Source organism: Halichoerus grypus, chromosome X (genome assembly GCF_964656455.1).
Source record: "Halichoerus grypus chromosome X, mHalGry1.hap1.1, whole genome shotgun sequence".
NCBI classification, from domain to species: Eukaryota; Metazoa; Chordata; class Mammalia; order Carnivora; family Phocidae; genus Halichoerus; species Halichoerus grypus.
In genome coordinates this window covers 82972883-82994398 of record NC_135727.1, presented here as the reverse complement: position 1 = coordinate 82994398, position 21516 = coordinate 82972883, and the positions used below count along the sequence as shown (strand labels likewise).

Below are 21516 nucleotides of genomic sequence, written 5' to 3'. Positions count from 1 at the left end.
GCCACTGAGGCGCCCCAAAGATGTGCTTTTATTAAAGAAAAGGAGAGTAATTTTGTCCTAAAGTAAAATGACTTATTGTTCCACAACAAGAAGGAGGAAAATGAGGAACAGAAACTGAATGGTATGGAAAGTAGAAGTTTCATAAAAAAGTAATTTTAGTACTCATGGTTCAAACTGTATATAATTTGATGGGTTTGTTTATAAGATTAAAAGCAAAAAAAAAGTAACTTTTGTTATCAAATAGTATACTATTCCAAAGCCAAAATTTGGTTTTCTGTCTGTTAAAATTATACATTTTTCTTGGATTATTGTTTGTTTGTTTGCTTGAAGCCAGGAACTTAATCCTTTATTTGACAAGCCTTTTGGCAATGCAGTCTTCAAATTCTTTTTTTTTTAATTATTATTATGTTCAGTTAGCCAACATATAGATTATTAGTTTATTTTTAATAAGATGTTATAAAAGTTTTTCCTTTACTTTCTGAGTGATCTGCTTAGAGGGCAACAATTCTATGTCCTATCAGAATAATTTTCTGTGCTTTGTGTTAACTTTATCAGGTCTTTGATTCTTTAAGAGAACCAAGTCTTTGCACTTTTAAAAGCTAAAGTTTTTGTGTTCTTTTGTGTTTTTTTACAATTATGTTACCTGACATACTTATAAAATATTTTATTGTCACTTGTTTAATTAGGTAGCCAAATATTTTTTCTCATAATGACCTATGATCTTATTTAAATCTCTGTTGCCACCTCCTAACAAATTTTGATATATCGTCTTCCCAAAATCAAATCCTGAATGATGTTTGTTTTGTTTTGTTTTTGTTTTTGTTTTTTAGAGAGAGAGAGAGTGTGTGCACGTGACTGGGGGGGCAGCAGAGAGAGTGGGAGAGAGAGAATCTTAAGCAGGTTCCATGCCCAGCTCAGTCTTATAACACTGAGATCATGACCTGAGCCAAAATCAAGAGTCAGACGCACAATCAACTGAGCCACACAGGTGCCCCCTAAATGATGTATTTTTTTTTAAAGATTTTTTATTTATTTATTTGAGAGAGAGAGAATGAGAGAGAGCAAGCACATGAGAGGGGGAGGGTCAGAGGGAGAAGCAGACTCCCTGCCGAGCAGGGAGCCCGATGCGGGACCCGATCCAGGGACTCCAGGATCATGACCTGAGCCGAAGGCAGTCGCTCAACCAACTGAGCCACCCAGGCACCCCTAAATGATGTATTTTAATCTCAATTTGTCATTGGAGTTTCTTAGACAACCTTTAGAAAATTATAAAGTATTTGTTTTTTCATCTTGTAAAAATAAAAGTGCTAAAAATAATTAAATTTATTTTATATCATGTAAGTTGCATGAGGAACTTTGCCAAATAAATGCTTAACCTTTCCCAGATTAAATTTGTATGGGTAGAATGTTAACATGAATATTTTTAAAAATATGTAAACTTCCTAAAAAGTTTTCAATGTTCATGACATGTTTCTGTTCATACCAGTCATGGTGATGTTTTTGACTTATGTTAGACAACAATGTTATGAGTCATAATGTCAATTACTTTTTAAAATTGTTACTTGGTCACAACTGTATTTCTTTGACTTAAATCCAATATATTCTGGGGCAGTGGTTTTCAATTGAAGATTCACAACATGTACCTATGGAGTCTTAATATACAGATGTTTGAGAGCCTTTCTTCATTTGCAATCAGATTATATATCCACTCCCTAAATCTCATGGTTATAATATGTTCTTACATGTTTTCTCACTGGCTTGAAATTTTGTCTTATAAAAGTGCCATGGCCACAATTGTTGCTAAAGGTTTATCAGAACATGTGTTCTCCACATGAAAAATTCCCTTGGCTCTTTTGAGTAACCAAGGGACTCATCTCAAAGGGAAACTCATCAAAGAAATTCAGTAAGTTATTTATTTTTTTAATTTTTATTTCTTAAATTTAAATTCAGTTGAGTAACATATAGTAAGCACATCATTAGTTTCAGATGTAGAGTTCAATAATTCATCAGTTGTGTATAATGCCCAGTGTTCATCACATCACATGCTCTCCTTAATGTCCATCACCAAAATATCCCATCCCCCCCCCACCTCCCCTCCAGCAACCCTCAGTTTATTTCCAATGGTTGAGTCTTTCATGGTTTTTCTCCCTCTCTGATGACTTCCCATTCAATTTTCCCTCCCTTCCCCTGTGATCCTTTGCACTATTGCTTATATTCTACATATGAGTGAAACCATATGATAATTATCTTTCTCTGAACGACTTATTTCGTTCAACATAATACCCTCCAGTTCCATCCACAGGGATGTAAATGTTAAGTATTCATCTTTTCTGATGGCTGAGTAAAATTCCACACACACATACATATATATAGATCACATATTTTATATACCACATCTTCTTATCCGTTCATCTGTTGATGGACGTCTGGGCTTTTCCCATAGTTTGGCTATTGTGGACATTGATGCAATAAACATTGGGGTGGGGTACAGGTGCCCCTTCAGACCAAAACATCTGTATCTTTGGGGTAAATACCCAATAGTGCAATTTCTGGGTCCTAGGGTAGCTCTATTTTTAAATTTTGAGGAAACTCCATACTGTTTTCCAGAGTAGCTGTACCAGTTTGCATTCCCACCAACATTGTAGAAGAGTTCCCCTTTCTCCACATCCTCGCCAACATTTGTTGTTCCCTGTCTTGTTAATTTTATCCATTCTGACTGGTGTGAAGTGGTATCTCATTGTGGTTTTGATTTGTGTTTCCCTGATGCCAAGTGATGTGGCACATTTTTTCACGTGTCTGTTGGCCATTTGTATGTCATCCTGGAGAAATGTCTGTTCATGTCTTCTGCACATTTCTTGATAGGATTCTTTGTTTTTTAGGTGTTGAGTTTGATAAGTTCTTTATGGATCGGATACCAGCCTTTTATCTGATAGGTCATTTTCAAATATCTTCTGCCATTCCATAGGTTGCCTTTTAGTTTTCTTGATTATTTCCTTTGAAGTGCAGAAGGTCTTATCTTGATGAAGTCCCAGCAGTTCATTTCTGTTTTTGTTTCTCCTGCCTTTGGAGAGGTGTCTAACAAGAAGTTACTGTGGCCGAGGTTGAAGAGGTTGCTGTCTGTGTTCTCTAGGATTTTGATTGATTCCTGCCTCACCTTTAGGTTTTTCATCCATTTTGCGTTTATATTTCTGTATGGTGTGAGAAAATGGCCCACTCTCATTCTTCTACATGTGGTTGTCCAATCTTCCCAAAACCATATGTTGAAGAGACTGTCCTTTATCCATTGAATATACTTTGCTTCTTTGTCTAAGATTAGTTGACTATAGAGTTGAGGGTCCATTTCTGGGTTTTCTATTCTGTTCCATTGATCTGTGTGTCGGTTTTTGTGCCAGTACCATACTGTCTTGATGATGACAGCTTTGTAATACAGCTTCAAGTCAGGCACTGTTGTCAGATTTGGTTTTCTTTTTCAACATTCTCCTGGCGATTTGGGGTCTTTTCTGGTTCCATACAAATTTTAGGATTGTTTGTTCCAGCTCTGTGAAAAAATGTCGATGGTATTTTGATAGGGATTGCACTGAATATGTAGATTGCTCTGGACAGCATAGACATTTTCACAATGTTTATTCTTTCAATCCATGAGCATGGAATGTTTTTCCATCTCTTGTGTCTTCCTCAATTTCTTACGTAAGTATTCTGTAGTTTCTAGAGTACAGATCCTTTAACTCTTTGGTTAGGTTTATTCCTAGGTATCTTATGGTTTTTGGTGCAGTTGTGAATGGGATTAATTCCTTAATTTCTCTTTTTTCAGTCACATTGTTAGTGTATAGAATTGCAACTGACTTCTGTGTGTTGATTTTGTATCCTGCCATGTTGCTGAATTGCTGTATGAGTTCTAGTAATTTTGGGGCGGAGTCTTGAGTTTTCCACATAAAGTATCATGTCATCTGCAAAGAGTGAGAATTTGACTTCCTCTTTACTAATTTGAATGCCTTTTAATTATTTTTGTTGTCTGATTGCTAAGGGTAGGACTTCTAGTACTATGCTGAACAATAGTGGTGAGAGTGGGCATCCCTGTCATGTTCCTGACCTTAGGGGAAAAGCTCTCAGTTTTTCCCCTTTGAGAATGGTATTCACTGTAGGCTTTATGTAGATGGCTTTTATGATATTGAGGTATGTTCCCTTTATCCCTACACTTTGAAGAGTTTTAATCAAAGAGGATGCTGGATTTTGTCAAATGCTTTTTTCTGCATCAATTGAGAGGATCATATGGTTTTTGTCTTTTCTTTTTTTAATGCGATCTATCACATTAATTGATTTGCGAATGTTGAACCGCCCATGCAGCAGAGGAATAAATCCCACCTGGTCGTGGTGAATAATCCATTTAATGTACTGTTGGATCCTATTGGCTAGGATCTCCTTGAGTATTTTAGCATCCATGTCCATCAGGGATACTGGTGTGTAATTCTTTTCGGTGGGGTCTTTGTCTGGTTTTGGGATCAAGGTAATGCTGACCTCGTAGAAAGAGTTTGGAAGTTTTCCTTCCATTTCTATTTTTTGAAACAGCTTCGGTAGAATAGGTATTAATCCTTCTTTAAATATTTGTTAGAATTCCCCTGGGAACTATCCGGCCCTGGACTCTAGTTTGCTGGGAGATTTTTGATTACTGCTTCAATTTCCTTACTGTTTATTGATCTGTTCAGGTTTTCTATTTCTTCCTGTTCCAGTTTTGGTATTTTATAAGTTTCCAGGAATGCATCCATTTCTTCCAGATTGTCTAATTTGCTGTCATATACTTGTTCATAATATATTCTTAGTTTGTATTTCCTTGGCGTTGGTCATGATCTCTCTTCTTTCATTAATGATTTTATTAATTTGGGTCCTTTCTCTTTTCTTTTTGATAAGGTTGGATAGGGGTATATCAATTTTATTAATTCTTTTAAGGAACCAGCTTCTAATTTCATTGATCTGTCCTTTTGTTCTTTTGGCTTCTGTTTCCTTAATTTCTGCTCTAATCTTTATTATTTCTCTTCTCCTGTTTTGTTTGGGTTTCATTTGCTGTTCTTTCTCCATCTCCTTTTGGTGTAACGTTAGCTTTTGTATTTGAGACTTCTTGTTTCTTGAGAAAGACTTATATTGCTATGTAACTTCACTCTTAGGGCCACCTTTGCTACATCCCAACAATTTTGTACTGTTGTGTTTTCATTTTGATTTGTTTCCATGATTCTTTAAAGTTCTTTTTTTTTTTTCATGGTTGACACATTCATTCTTTAGTAGGATGCTCTTTAACCACCAAATATTTTAGTTCCTTCCAAATGTCCTCTTGTGATTGAGTTAAAGTTTCAATTCATTGCAATCTCAAAATATGCAAGGAATAATCCCTATCTTTTGGTACCAGTCGAGACCTGGTTTGTGCCTCAGCCTATGATCTATTATGGAGAATGTTCCATGTGCACTCGAGAAGAATGCGTTTTCTATTGCTTTAGGATGGAATGTTCTGTATATATCTGTGAAGTCCATGTGGTCTGTTTTGTCAGTCAAAGCCCTTGTTTCCTGGTTGATCTTTTGCTTAAATGATCTGTCCATTGCCATGAGTGGGGTGTTAAAGTCCCCTACTATTATTGTATTATTATCAATGTGTTTCTTTTATTTGCTTATTAATTGGTTTATATAATTGGCTGCTCCCAAGTTAGGAGCATAAATATTTATAATTGTTAGCTCTTCTTGTTGGACAGACCCTTTAACTATGATATAGTGTCCCTCTTCATCCCTTACTACTGTCTTTGGTTTAAAATCTAATTTGTCTGATATAAGGATTGCTACCCCAACTTTGTTTTGATGTCCATTAGCCTGATAAATTATTCTCGACCCCCTCACTTTCAATGTGGATGTTTCTTTGGGTCTAAAATGAGCCTCTTGTAGACAGCATATGGATGGGTCTTGCTTTTTTATCTAATCTGTTACCCTGCATCTTTTGGTTGCAGCATTTAGCCCAATTACATTCAGAGTAACTATTTAAAGATATGAATTTAGTGCCATTGTATTATGTATAAAGTCCCTGTTTCTATATATTGTCTCTGTTTTTTCCTGGTCTATGTTACTTTTGGGCTCTCTCTTTGCTTACAGTATCCCCTTTAATATTTCTTGCAGGACTGGCTTAGTGATCACAAATTCTTTTAGTTTCCTTTTGTCCTGGGAGCTCTTTATCTCTCCTTCCATTTTGAGTGACACCGTTGCTGGATAAAGTATTCTTGCAGCATGTTTTTCTCATTTAGTACCCTGAATATATCATGCCAGCCCTTTCTGCCCTGCCAGGTCTCTGTGGATAGGTCTCCTACCAGTCTAATGTTCCTACCCCTGTAGTTTAAGGACCTCTTGTCTCAAGCTGCTTTCAGGATTTTCTCTTCATCTATGAAATTTGAAATCTTCTTTATTATGTGTTATGGTGTTGTTCTATATTTATTGATTTTGAAGGCTGTTCTCTACCTCTTGTACTTGAATGCCCATTTCCTTCCCCAGATTAGGGAACTTCTCAGCTATGATTTGCTCAAATATACCTTCTGTCCCTCTCACTCTTTCTTCTTCTGACTCCAATAATTCTATTAGTGTTTTGCTTTTTGGAATCCCTGATTTCTCGAAGCCTCCCCTCATTGTCCATTAGTTGTTTTTCTCTCTTTTCTTCAGCTTTCTTCTTTTCCATCATTTTGTCTTCTGTGTCAGTGACTCTCCCTTCTGCTTCATTTACCATAGCTATTCGAACATCCATTTTAGACTGCATCTCAGTTAAAGCATTTTTAATCTCTGCCTGATTAGATTTCATTTCTGCACTAAGATATTCTCCAGTGTCTTTTATGCTTTTTTCAAGCCCAGCTAGTAACATTATCATTGTTATCCTGAATTCCAGCTCCAACATTTTACTTATATACATATTAATTAGATCTATGGAAGAGAGTATTACCTCTGGTTCTTTCTTTTGTTCTGAATTTCTCCTTCTAGTCATTTTGTCCAGTGAAGAATAGATGAATGAGAGAACAAAACCAAAAATATCAACAATGACCCCAGCAAAATACACACTAGACTAATCTCAAGAGATCAGAAACCAAAAAAGAAAAGAAAAAGAAACGGGAAAAAAAGAGGACATAATCTCACTGGTGGACAAAACAGGGTGATCCACTTTTTCCTGGATATATTTTGGTCTGTTTGTTAGAAGACATTAAATCCCAAAATTGTAAAGAAAAAAAACTTCTATGTATTAAAAAATAAAATTGAATACAGTGAAAGGAAGCAGAAAATGAAGAGTATATTTACAAAATGTAAATATAAAAATAAAAATTAAAAAAGACTTAAAAATAAAGGGTTGATAAAATAAGAAACTAGTTGAAAAGGAAAAAAAAAAAAGAAAAGAGAAAAAGAAAAATTTAAACTGAAAGACTAAAGACTCCTGAGAATCAACCTCGAATTCTATATACTGTTTTCACCTAGCACAGGTGTTTTTCAGTTCTGAGTGATCCATAAACTTGGTATTCGATTGATTTTCCTGCTGGTCTTCTGGACCACTGATTCTCAGGCGTCTTTGCCTGGGCGGAGTTGCATCACCCCTTGCCAGGGTTCCTGACTCAGTGTAAGCTGCTGCAGATTGCTCCTTGTGGTTTTTGTTCCCTGAGGGATTTTTGTGCTGCTTGCAAGAAGTGGTCACTTTTCTATTTGTAGAATTGCAACAAATATTTTCTTAGATATCAGGTTGAATTCACAGGTGTTCAGAATGTTTTGATAGATAACTACCTGAATTCTTGGGACTAGATGAAACACAGGTCCTCTATTCTTCCGCCATCTTCCCTGGAATCCAGTTCTTTCTTTATACCCAAATTATGTTGTCCTTTTTATACAAAGTAACCTTAAATAATAGAGAAAACTATTAAAACTAAAATTTGCTAAACCAAAACAAAAATAATACCTCAATCTCTCATGGCCCAGGAATTTAGCATTAGTCCTCTTCTATTGTGACATACTAACCATCCCATATGATATAATGACTAAGAATGGCATATTTTTTCCTGGACTCTTGAAGATTATGACCCAGCCAATTAATTAATTTTAAAATACTTTAAGGGACTCATTAATTATACCCACAGTTATCAACAAACTGAAGCTGCTTTTCCTCAAGGTGTAATTCTCAGGAAATTACATCACCAGAGAACTAATCTTGAACCCCATTGAAAGTGCCTCACATCATCCCACCTACCACTGACATTGCTACCAAACCTCAAAGGAGTCAATGGTGAATTCATGTCTCTCAACTAAAAAAAAGTAAAAAAGCTACTCTGAATGAAAGTCACCTAAATTGAACACATTAAACTGTGGTTCTTGGAAAAGCCCTCGGAAGAAGAAGGCACCATGAGGTAGACAGTTTTCTGAAGAACTTCAGGTCAAGCAGATGGCATGGTGAGATAGTTTCTCCCCAAGACATTGGAGCACTACTTCCATCCTCACCATTTATATTATCTTTCTTTGCTGTATACTTCTCCTCAATTTCCCCCAGCATCAACTTTGCTATCCACAGAACTTACTCTATTGCAACTGTAGGCATCCGTGATAAGACTTATTTCATATTATATATTTTTCACTCCAAGCTGTTCTCCATTTAATGATTTCTTTCTCCCTGCAAGAATCTCAAAATCTATGTGATTCCTTCACTCAACTCACAGAACAATCTCACAGCCCTAGTTTTGATTGCTGGTTATATACTCCTTTTCCTTTGCTTTTTAATTTTTTATTACAGCATAATTAATATACAGTATTATATTAGTTTCAGTTGTAAAATATAGTGATTTGACAATTCCATACATCACCCAGTGCACTCACAAATTCTCTCCTTAATCCCCATCAAATATTTAACACATCCACCTTCCCATACTGTTTCCCAGAGTGGATGCAACAGTTTGCATTCCCACCAAAATTGCAAGAGGGTTCCCCTTTCTTCCCATCCTCAACAACAACTCTTTTTCCTCTGTTGTTAATTTTAGCCATTCTAACTGGTGTGACATGATATCTCATTGCAGTTTCAATTTTCATATCCCTGATGATAGGTGAGGTTGAGCATTTTTTCATGTGTGTGTTGGCCATCTGTATGTCTTCTTTAGAGAAATGTCTGTTCATCTCTTCTTCCCATTAATAATTGGAGTATTTGTTTATCAGTAGTTGAATTTTATAAGTTCCTTATACTTTATTTTTTGGTGTGTTCGTTCATTTTTTTTTTTTATTTCATTATGATATGTTAGTCACCATACAATACATCATTAGTTTTTGATGTGGTGATCCACGATCCATTGTTTTCATATAACACCCAGTGCTCCCTGCAGTACGTGCCCGCCTTAATACTCATCACTGGGCTAACAAATCCCCCCTCCCCTCTGCCATCTAAAACCTTGTTTGCCTCTCAGAGTCCATAGTCTCTCATGGTTCATCTCTCCCTCCAATTCTCCCCCGCCCCATTTTTCCCTTCCTTCTCCTAATGTCCTCCATGCAATGCCTTATGTTCCACAAATAAGTGAAACCATATGATAATTTACTTTCTCTGCATATTTCACTTAGCAAAATCTCCTCCAGTCCCATCCATGTTGATGTAAAAGTTGGGTATTCATCCTTTCTGATGGCTGAGTAATATTCCATTGTATATATGGACCACATCTTCTTTATCCATTCATCTGTTGAAGGGCATCTCAGCTCTTTCCACGGTTTGGCTATTGCAGACATTGCTGCTATGAACATTGGGGTGCATATGGCCCTTCTTTTCACTACATCTGTGTCTTTGGGGTAAATAACCAGAAGTGCAATTGCTGGGTCATAGGGTAGCTCTATTTTTAAATTTTTGAGGCACCTCCACACTGTTTTCCAAAGTGGCTGTACCAACTTGCATTTGCACCAACAGTGTAAGAGGGTTCCCCTTTCTCCACAACCTCTCCAACATTTGTTGTTTCTTTCCCTGTCCATTTTTGCCATTCTATCCGGTGTAAGGTGGTATCTCAATGAAGTTTTGATTTGAATTTCCCTGATGGCGAATGATGATGAACATTTTTTCATGTGTCTGTTAGCCATTTGTATGTCTTCTTCAGAGAAGTGTCTGTTCATCTCTTCTGCCCACTTTTTGACTTGATTATTTGTTTTTTGGGTGTTGAGTTTGAGAAGTTCTTTATAGATCTTGGATACCAGCCCTTTATCTGTAGTGTCATTTACAAATATCTTCTCCCATTCTGTGGGTTGCCTGTTTGTTTTGTTCACTGTTTCCTTCCCTGTGCAGAAGCTTTTTATCTTGATGAAGTCCCAAAAGTTCATTTTTGCTTTTCTTTCACTAGCTGTTGGAGATGTATCTTGAAAGAAGTTGCTGTGGCCGATGTTAAAGAGGTTACTGCCTATGTTCTCCTCTAGGATTTTGATGGATTCCTGTCTCACATTGAGGTCTTTCATCCACTTTGACTTTATCATTGTGAATGGTGTTAGAGAATGGTCGAGTTTCATTCTTCTGCATGTGGCTGTCCAATTTTCCCAGCACCATTTATTGAAGAGACTGTCTTTTTTTCCATTGCATCTTTTTTCCTGCTTTGTCAAAGATTATTTGACCATAGAGTTGAGGGTCCATGTCTGGGTTTTCTATTCTCTTCCATTGGTCTATATGTCTGTTTTTGTGCCAGTACCATGCTGTCTTGGTGATCACAGCTTTGTAATATAGCTTGAAATCGGGCAACGTGATGCCCCCAGCTTTGTTTTTCTTTTTCAACATCTCCTTGGTGATTCGGGGTCTTTTCTGATTCCATACAAATTTTAGGATTGTCTGTTCCAGCACTTTGAAAAATGTCATTGGAATTTTGATCAGGATGGCATTGAAGGTATAGATTGCTCTGGGTAGCATAGACATTTTAACAAAGTTTATTCTTCCGATCCATGAGCATGGAATATTTTTCATCTTTTTGTGTCTTCTTCAATTTCTTTCATGAGTGTTCTGTAGTTCCTAGAGTATAGATCCTTTACCTCTTTGGTTAGGTTTATTCCGAGGTATCTTATGGTTTTTGGTGCTATTGCAAATGGAATAGTTTCTCTAATTTCTCTTTCTACAGTTGCGTTGTTAATGTATGAGAAAGCAACTGATTTCTGTGTATTGATTTTGTATCCTGCTACATAACTGAATTGCTGGATGAATTCTAGTAATTTGGGGGTGCAGTCTTTTGGGTTTTCCACATAAAGTATCATGTCGTCTGCGAAAAGAGAGAGTTTGACTTCTTTGCCAATTTGAATACTTTTATTTCATTTTGTTGTCCGATGGCTGTTGCTAGGACTTCTAGTACTATGTTGAACAATAGTGGCGAGAGTGGGCACCTTTGACGTGTTCCTGATCTTAAGGGAAAGTCTCTCAGCTTTTCCCCATTGAGGATGATATTCGCTGTGGGTTTTTCATAGATGGATTTTATGAGCTTGAGGAATGTTCCCTCTATCCCTATACTCTGAAGAGTTTTAGTCAGGAAAGGATGTTGTATTTTGTCAAATGCTTTTTCTGCATCAATTGAGAGGAACATATGGTTCTTCTCCCTCCTCTTATTAATGTGTTCTATCACATTGATTGATTTTCGAATGTTGAACCACCCTTGCATCCCGGGGATAAATCCCACTTGGTCGTGGTGGATGATCCTTTTGATGTACTCTTTGATCCTATTAGCTAGGATTTCGTTGAGGATTTTGCAATCCATATTCATCAGGGATATCGGTCTGAAATTCTCCTTTTTGATGGGGTCTTTGCCTGGTTTGGGGATTAAGGTAATGCTGGCCTCATAGAATGAGTTTGGAAGTTTTCCTTCTGTTTCTATTTTTTGAAACAGCTTCAGGAGAATAGGCATTATTTCTTCTTTGAATGTTTGGTAGAATTCACCCAGGAATCCATCAGGCCTTGGACTCTTGTTTTTTGGGAGGTTTTGGATCACTGCTTTAATCTCATTAGTGGTTATTGGCCTATTCAGGTTGTCAATTTCTTCCTGTTTCAGTCTTGGCAGCTTATACATTTCCAGGAAGGCATCCATGTCTTCCAGATTGCTCAGTTTATTGGTATATAGTTGTTGATAATAATTTTTAATAATTGTTTCTATTTCCTTGGTGTTAGTCGTGATCTCTCCCCTTTCATCCATAATTTTATTAATTTGGGTCCTTTCTCTTTTCTCTTGGATAAGTCTGGCCAGTGTTTTATCGATTTTATTAATTCTTTCAAAGATCCAACTTCTAGTTTCGTTCATCTGATTTGTGTTTCTGGTTTCTAATTCATTGATTTCTGCTCTAATTTTAATTATTTCTCTTCTAATGCATGGCTTAGATATCGTTTGCTGCTTTTTCTCTAGTTCTTTAAGGTGTAGAGTTAGTTGGTGAATTTGGGATTTTTGTATTTTTTTTTGAGTGAGGCTTGGATGGCTATGTATTTCCCCCCTTAGGACTGCCTTTGCAGTGTCCCATAGGTTTTTGACAAAGGTCTTTCCGTTCTCATTGATTTCCATGAATTGTTTAAGTTCTTCTTTGATTTCCTGGTTGACCCAAACATTCTTGAGCAGAGTGGTCTTTAGCTTCCAAGTGTTTGAATTTCTGCCAATTTTTTTCTTGTGATTGAGTTCTAGTTTTAAAGCATTGTGGTCTGAGAATATGCAGAGAGTAATCTCAATCTTTTGAGACTTGGTTTGTGACCCAGTATGTGGTCTATTCTGGAGAAAGTTCCATGTGCACTTGAGAAGAATGAGTATTGTGTTGTTTTAGGGTGGAATGTTCTGTAAATATCTATGAGGTCCATCTGGTCCAATGTATCATTCAAAGCTCTGGTTTCCTTGTTGATTTTCTGCTTAGATGATCTGTCCATTGCTGAGAGTGGAGTATTGAGGTCTCCTGCAATTAACGTATTGTTATCAATATGATTCTTTATTTTGGTGAACAGTTGGCTTATGTAGATGGCTGCTTCCGTGTTGGGGGCATAGATATTTACAATTGTTAGATCATCTTGTTGGATAGACCCTTTAAGAATGACATAGTGTCCTTCTGTGTCTCTAACTAGAGACTTTAGTTTAAAATCTAATTTCTCTGATAAGAGAATTGCTACTGCAGCTTTCTTTTGAGGTCCGCTGGCATGGAAGATGGATCTGTATCCCTTCACTTTCAGTCTGGATGTATCTTTAGGTTCGAAACGAGTCTCTTGTAGACAGCATATGGATGGGTCCTGTCTTTTTATCCAATCTGCAACCCTGTGCCATTTTATGGGAGCGTTTAGGCCATTCACATTGAGAGTGATTATTGAAAGATATGAATTAATTGTCAACATGTTGCCTGTGAAGACATTGTTTTTATAGATTGTTCCTGTAAATTTCTATTGTATATGACTCTTGGGGTCTTTCTCCTTTTATAGAACCCCCCTTAATATTTCTTGCAGGGCCGGCTTAGTGGTCACATATTCTTTCAGTTTCTGCCAGTCTTGGAAGCTCTGCATCTCTCCATCCCTTCTAAATGACAGCTTTGATGGATAAAGTATTCTTGGCTGCATGTTCTTCTCATTTAGTACCCTGAATATGTCTGGCCAGGCATTTCTGGCTTGCCAGGTCTCTGTGGATAGGTCTGATGTTATTCTGATATTCTTCCCTCTGTACATAAGGAATATCTTCCCCCTAACTGCCCTTAAGATAGTTTCCTTGGTTCTAAGATTTGGGAGTTTTACTATTACATGCCAGGGTGTTGGCCTGTTTTCCTTGATCTTGGGAGGGGTCCTCTCTGCCTCTAGGACGCAAAGACACAAATGTTTGTTTCATTCCCCAGATTAGGGAAGTTCTCAGCTACTATTTGCTCAAATACATCTTCTAGTCCTCTCTGTCTCTCCACTGTCTCCGGGATTCCAATTATTCTGACATTGGAATGCTTCATGGTGTCACTTATTTCTCTGATTCTATTTTCATGGATTCTGAGTTGCTTTTCCCTGGCCTCCTATTTTCCCTTTTTATCTATTATATTGTCTTCCATGTCGCTTATTCGTTCTTCTGCCTCAGTTACCCTAGCTATTAGATTATCTAGGTTGGTTTGGCTCTCATTGATAGCATTTTTAAGTTCTGCTAATTCAGCTTTCATTTCTGCCCTTAGAGACTCTCTGTTGCCATTAATTGATTTCTCCATTTTAGGTGTTGTCTTCAGAATTGCTAGCCTGAATTCCATCTCCGACATCTTGGTTATATTTGCATCCATTTGTAAATCTGCTGCAAAAGTCATAATCTCTGAGTCTTTTCTATTTGGGGGATTCCTCCTCCTAGTCATTCTGTGGATGGGTGTTTGAGGGCATGTATAGAGTCCAAATTATTGACCAGAACCCAAGCAAGATGCACCTGTTTTCTTGGGACCTTAGGGTTGCTGGCCTCTTGTTTTCCCAGCCTGTCTTCTGGGGGAGTGACTTGCCATGCTGTTATTCAGGCAACCTTGTGGCGGGGGCTGGGCTCAGTGGGTATTGGTTTTGGGGGCTTTTGTTCTCTGGCGGCTTTCCCTGGTGGCTTTCCCCATCTCTTCCACAAGTCAGAGCAGAAGAGACCATTTCCAACCCTCTGCCTCAGAGCAGAGAGACCGCAGTCTGTTCTTCAGTGAGCTCTCCAGGCCACACTGTCTCCATTTCTGTCTGTGCTGCTATAAACTGCAGCGCCCTGGGTTGTGTGCCCCTCTGCAGTGCTCCCAGTCCTGCTTCCAGGTTGTAGCACGTCTCTGCCCTTTGTGGTTCTAAAACCGCCAGCTGCTCCCAGTTCACACGCGTGACACTGCCGCTCTGGGTTTCTGCCCCGGGGGCTGCCCTAAAGTCCTTTCCCTGCCACTACCGGTCTGCGAGTCTGTGCCCCGTCCCCAGCGTGGGAGGCTTTCGCTCACTGGAGGTGTAGGATCCCCATGGACAGGCTCCCTCCCGCTGCTGTTTATCCTCCGATATTTGCCCAGGGAATCAGGGATCCCCGCTTCCTACCTCAAAACCAACCGCCTGCGATATTCTGTTTGTAGAGATCCAGATCTTCTTACATCTCAGGCTGGTTTCGTGGGTGCTCAGAGTGGTATGGTACATATCCAGCTCAATTCTGGGGACGAGTTGAAATAGTGTCCCCTACTCCTCCACCATCTTTCCTTTTCCCACTTCTTTATACTTTAGATACTAACCTCTATCAGATATATCATTTGCAAATATCTTCTTACATTCTAAAAGTTGCCTTTTATTTTTGTTGATTGTCTCCACTGTGTGCAAGCCTTTAAAAAAAAAGATTTTGTTTATTTATTTTGAGAGAGAGAGTGAGCTGGGCAGGGGCAGAAAGAGAGGGAGAGAGAGAATCCTCAAGCAGACTTCCTGCTGAGCACAGAGCCTAATGTGGGGCTTGATCCCAGGATCCTGACACCATGACCTGAACCGAAATCAGGAGTCAACTGCTTAACTGACTGAGCCATGCAGGCGCCCCTGTGTAGAAACTTTTTATCTTGATGAGGCCCCAATTGTTCATTTTTGCTTTTGTTTCCCTTGCCTCAGGAGATGAATCTAATAAGAAATTGCTGTGGCCAAAATCAAATAGGTTACTGCCTATGTTCTCCTCTAGGATTTTTATGGCTTCAGATCTCACAGTTAGGTCCTTGATCCATTTGAGTTCCTTTTTGTGTTTGGTGTAAGAAAGCAGTCCAGTTTCTCTCTTTTGCATGTTGCTGTCCAGTTTCCCCAATACCATTTGTTGAAGATACTTTTTCTCATTGGATATTCTTTCCTGCTTCATTGAAGATTAATTCACCATACAGTTGTGGGTCCATTTCTGGGTTGTCGATTCTGTTCCATTGATCGATGTGTGTTTTTGTGCCAGTACCATACTGTGTTGATCACTAAAACTTTGTCATATAACTTGAATTCCACAAATGTGATGCCTCCAACTTTGCTTTTCTTATTCAAGGTGGCTTTGGCTATTCAGGGTCTTTTGTGGTTCCATACAAATTTTAGGATTGTTTTATTTCTGTGAAAAATGCTGTTGGTATTTAGATGCAGATTGAATTAATGTGTAGATTGCTTTGGGTAGTATAGACATTTTAACAATATTTGCTCTTCCAATCCATGAGCATGGAATGTTTTTCCATTTCTTGTGTCATCTTCCATTTCTTTCATCAGTATTTTATTGTTATAGAGTATAGACCTTTTACTTTTTTGGTTATGTTTATTCCTGGGTATCTTAAGGTTTTTGATGCAATTGTAAATGGGAAAGATTCCTTGATTTCTCTTTCTGCTGCTTCATTATTAGTGTATAGAAATGCAACAGATTTCTGTACATTGATTTTCTATTCTACCAATTTACTGAATTCATGTATCAGTTCTAGCAATTTTTTGGTAGAGTCTCTCAGGTCTTTTCTACATAGAGAATCATGTTATCTGCAAATAGTGAAAGTTTGACTTCTTCCTTGTTAATTTGGATGCCTTTTATTTATTTTTGTTGTCTGATTGCTGATGCTTGGACTTCCAGTACTATGTTAAACAACAGTGGTGAAAGTGAATATCCCTTTCTTGTTCCTGACCCTAGAGGAAAATCTCTCTTTTTCCCAATTGAGGATGATATTAGCTGTGTATTTTTTGTATATGGCCTTTATTATGTTGAGGTATGTTCCCTCTATCCCTATGTTGTTGAGGGTTTTTGTCATGAATGGATGCTGTACTTTGTCAAATAATTTTTCTGTATCTACTGAGAAGATTATTGATTGATTTGTGAATATTGAACCACCCTTGTAGACCAGGAATATTTCCCACTTGATTGTGGAGCATGATTCTCTTAATATACTGTTGGATTCAATTTGTAGTATTTTGTTGAGAATTTTTGCACCCATGTTCATCAGGAATATTGTCCTGTAGTTTTCTTTTTTAGTGAAGTCTTTGTCTTGTTTTAGAATTAGGGTAATGTTGGCTTCAAAGAAGGAGTTTTGAAGTTGTCCTTCCATTTCTATTTTTGAAATGGTTTGAGAAGAATAGGTATTAACTCTTCTTTAATTGTTTGGGAGAATTCACCTGTGAAACCATCTGGCCCTGAAGTTTTGTTTCTTGGGAAAGTTTTTATTACTGATACAGTTTCTTTGCTGGTTATCAGTCTGTTCAAGTTTTCTATTTTTTCCTGTTTAAGTTTTGGTAGTTTATATGTTTCTAGGAATTTTTCCATTTCTTTCAGGTTTTCCAATTTGGTGTCATATAATTTTTCATAATATTCTCATATAATTGTATTTCTGAGGTTCGGGGTGTTATTTCTCCTCTTTCGTTTGTGATTTTATTTATTTAGGTCCTTTCTCTTTTCATTTTTATAAGTCTGAGTAGGGTTTTAACAATTTTGTTATTTTTTGTAAGGAACAAGTTCCTAGTTTTATTCATTTATTTCTGCTCTAATCCTTTTTATTTCCCTTCTTCTGCTGGTGCTAGGCTTCATTTTTTGTTCCATTTCTAGCTCCTTTAGATGTAAGGTTAAGTTGTTCGAGATTTTCCTTGCTTCTTGAGGTAGGCCTGTATTGCACAATACGTCCCTCTTATGATTGCTTTTCCTGCATCCAAAGGCTTTGGACCATTGTGTTTCCATTTTCATTTATTTACATGTATTTTTTTAAATTTCTTCTTAAATATCCTGCTTGACCCATCATTCTTTAGTAGCATGTTCTTTAACCTCCATGTATTTGTGGTCCTTCCAAATTTCTTGGAAGGTTGTGGTTGACTTCAAATTTCACATCATGGTGGTCTGAAAATATGCATGGTATGATCGTGATATTTTCGTATTTGCTGAGGGCTGATTTGTGACCCAATGTGTGATCTATTCTGGAGAATATTAGATGTGCACTCTAAAAGAATATGTATTCTGGAGGAAAAGATGGCAGAGTAGTAGGGGACCCTATTCCAATCAGTCCCTGGATTTAGGTTGGATATCTACCAGACCACTCAGAACACCCACCAAATCAGCCTGAGATGTAAGAAGATAGATCTGGATCTCTACAAACAGAATATTGCAGGTGGTTGCTTTTGAGGTATGAAGAAGTGAGCCGTGATTCTGTGGGCACATATCCAAATATAAAAGGAAGGGGGAGGTAGCCATGGGGATCCAGCACCACTGGTGAGTGATAGCCTCCTGTGATAGAGACTGGGCACAGACTCAAAGATCGGCAGCAATGGGGAAAGGACTTTAGGGCAGCCCCCAGGAGTGAAACACAGAGCAGCAGGGCCACGTGTGTGAACTGGGGGCAGCTGGCAGTTTTAGAAGCACAAAGGACAGAGACATGCCCTGACTTGGAGACAAGGACAGGGAGCCCTGCTGAGGGGCTAACATCCCAGGACACTTCAGTTTATAGCAGCACAGACAGAAACAGAGATAGTGTGGCCTGGAGACCTCACTAAAGAACAGACTGCGATCTCTCTGTTCTGAGGCAGAGGGATGGAAACGATCTCTTCTGCTCTGGCTCTCAGAAGAGATGCAGAAAACCACCAAGCAAAGAGGCCAGAGAACAAAAGCCCCAAAAACTGGCTTCCACTGAGCCCACCACCCCCACAGGGGGCAGGGGAACTCTGCACAAACAGGGTTGCCTGAGTAACAGAGTGGCAGGCTCCTCCCCCAGAAGACAGGATGAGAGAACAAGAGGCCAGCAACTGTAAGGTCCCTATAAAACAGGTGCATCTTGCTTTGGTTGTGTTCAATAATTTGGACCGTGTATAATCCCTCAACCACCCCTCAACAGAATGACAAGAAGGAGGAACCCCCAAAATAAGAAAGACTCAGAGACTGTAACTTCCACCAGAGGATTACAAATGGATACAGATATAACCACAAGGAGTCCCTAAGGGCAGAAATAAAAGCTGAACTGGCCAAACTTAAAAATGCTATCAATGAGATCCAATCTAAACTAGATAATCTAACAGCTAGGGTCACTGAGGCAGAATGATCAGTGACCTGGAAGACAATTTAATAGATAAAAAGGAAAAAGAGGAGGCAATGGAAAAACAACTCAAAATCCATGAAAATAGAAACAGAGAAATAAGTGACACCATGAAATATTCCAATGTCAGAATTACTGGGATCCCTGAGTGGTTAGAGAGAGAGAGAGAGGACTGGAAGATATATTTGAGCAGAGCATAGCTGATAACTTCCCTAATCTGGGGAATAATACAAACATTCGTGTCCTAGAGGCAGAGAGGACCCCTCCCAAGATCAAGGAAAGCAGGCAATGCCCCAACATGTAATAGTAAAACTCGCAAGTCTTAGAACCAAGGAAACCATCTTAATGGCAGTTAGGGAGAAGAGATTCCTTACGTTCTGAGGGAGGACCATCCAAATAATGTCAGACCTATCCACAGAGACCTGGCAAGCCAGAAAGGAGAGCCAAGACATATTCAGGGTACTAAATGAGAAGAACATGCAGCCAAGAATACTTTATCCATCAAAGCTGTCATTTAGAATGGATGGAGAGATGTAGAGCATCCATGACTGGCAGAAACTGAAAGAATATGTGACCACTAAGCCAGCACTGCAAGAAATATTAAGGGGGGGGTCTATAAAAAGAGAAAGACACCAAGAGTGATATAGAACAGAAACTTACAGAGAGAATCTATAAAAACAAGGTCTCAGAGGCAACATGATGACAACACATTCATATCTTTCAATAATCACTTTCAATGTGAACGGTCTAAATGCTCCCATAAAATGGCACAGAGTTGCAGATTGGATAAAAAGACAGGACCCATCCAATTGCTGTCTACAAGACACTCAATTTGAACCTAAAGATACATCCAGACTGAAAGTGAAGGGATGGAGATCCATCTTCCATGCCAATGGACCTCAAAAGAAAGCTGGGGTAGCAATTCTCATATCAGACAAATTAGATTTTAAGCTAAAGTCTTTAGTTAGAGACACAGAAGGACACTCTATCATTCTTAAAGGGTCTATTCAACAAGAAGATCTAACAATTGTAAATATCTACGCCCTCAACATAGGAGCAGCCATCTACATAAGTGAACTCTTCACCAAAATAAAGAGTCATATTGATAACAATACGTTAATTAAAGGAGACCTCAACACTCCACTCTCAGCAATAGACAGATCATCTAAGCAGAAAATCAACAAAGAAATCAGAGCTTTGAATAACACACTGGACCAGATGGACCTCATAGATATTTACAGAACATTCCACCCTAAAACAACAGAATACTCATTCTTCTCGAGCGCACATGGAACTTTCTCCAGAAAAGATCACATACTGGGTCATAAATCAGGTCTCAACCAATACCAAAAGATTGAAATTATTCCCTGCATATTCTCAGACCATAATGCTTTAAAACTGGAACCCAATCACAAGAAAAATTTTGGAAAAATTTCAAATACTTGGAAGCTAAAGACCTCTCTGCTCGAGAATGTTTGGGTCAACCAGGAAATCAAAGAAGAACTTAAACAATTCATGGAAACCAATGAGAACGAAAACTCATTGGTCCAAAACCTATGGGATACTGCAAAGGCAGTCCTAAGGGGAAAATATAGGCATTCAAGCCTCACTCAAAAAAATAGAAAAATCCCGAATTCACCAACTAACTTTTCACCTTAAAGAACTAGAGAAAAAGCAGCAAACGATGCCTAAGCCATGCATTAGAAGAGAAATAATTAAGATTAGAGCAGAGATCAATGAATTAGAAACCAGAAACTGTAGATCAGATCAACAAAACTAGAAGCTGGTTCTTTGAAAGAATTAATAAGATCGATAAACCACTGGCCAGACTTATCCAAAAGAAGAGAGAAAGGACCCAAATTAATAAAATTATGAATGAAAGGGGAGAGATCACGACTAACACCAAGGAAATAGAAACCAAGGAAGTTAGAAATTGTTATCAACAATTATATGCCAATAAATTAAGCAACCGGAATGAAATGGATGCCTTCCCGGAAACCTATAAACTGCCAAGACTGAAACAGGAAGAAATTGACAACCTGAAGAGGCCATTAACCAGTAACAAGGCCAGTAAACACACCATACAGGATGGCAAATTTTCTGCTAAGAAATCGGCTCCTTGTCTTATTTGGATTCCTTCGTAGTTCACCTACAAGGCCATTTTTATCTTGCCACTCTCAAAATTCTTGTATTTGTCTTTTGACAGTTTTATTATAATGGACCTTGATAAACTATTCTTTGGGTTAATGTTGTTTGGGAACATTGAACTTAATGTACTTGGATGTTGAAATCTTTTTGGGATATTTTCAGCTGTTATTTCTTTAACTAAGTTTTCTGACCCATTTTCTCTTTCTTTTCTTCTGAGATTCCCATAATGAAAATGTCTCCTCAATTGATGGTGTCCTATAAGGTCAATGGGCCTCCATCATTCCTTTTCACATTTTCCCTCTCTGGATAATTTTAAAAGACCTTTCTTAAATTCACTTATTCTTTTTATTTTTTTGGAGTTCTAGGAGCACATATTTCTCTTTTTTAATTAATTAATTAATGTTTTATTAACAT

General features: G+C 38.0%; 1 protein-coding gene across 2 annotated transcripts in view; it reads left to right on the top strand.

The window, feature by feature from the left end:
* LOC118543178 (zinc finger X-linked protein ZXDB) overlaps positions 1-21516 on the top strand; it is a 98906-nt gene that overhangs the window by 17221 nt on the left and 60169 nt on the right. The window contains exon 2 of one of the 2 annotated variants that reach the window (XM_078064443.1): positions 831-1677. The exons of the other annotated variant lie outside the window; for it this stretch is intronic. Within the exon in view, the coding sequence (XP_077920569.1) occupies positions 831-896 (66 nt within the window). The 3' untranslated portion in view covers positions 897-1677. Of the gene's footprint in view, positions 1-830; positions 1678-21516 lie in introns of those variants that run through there. 2 annotated transcript variants of the gene reach the window in all.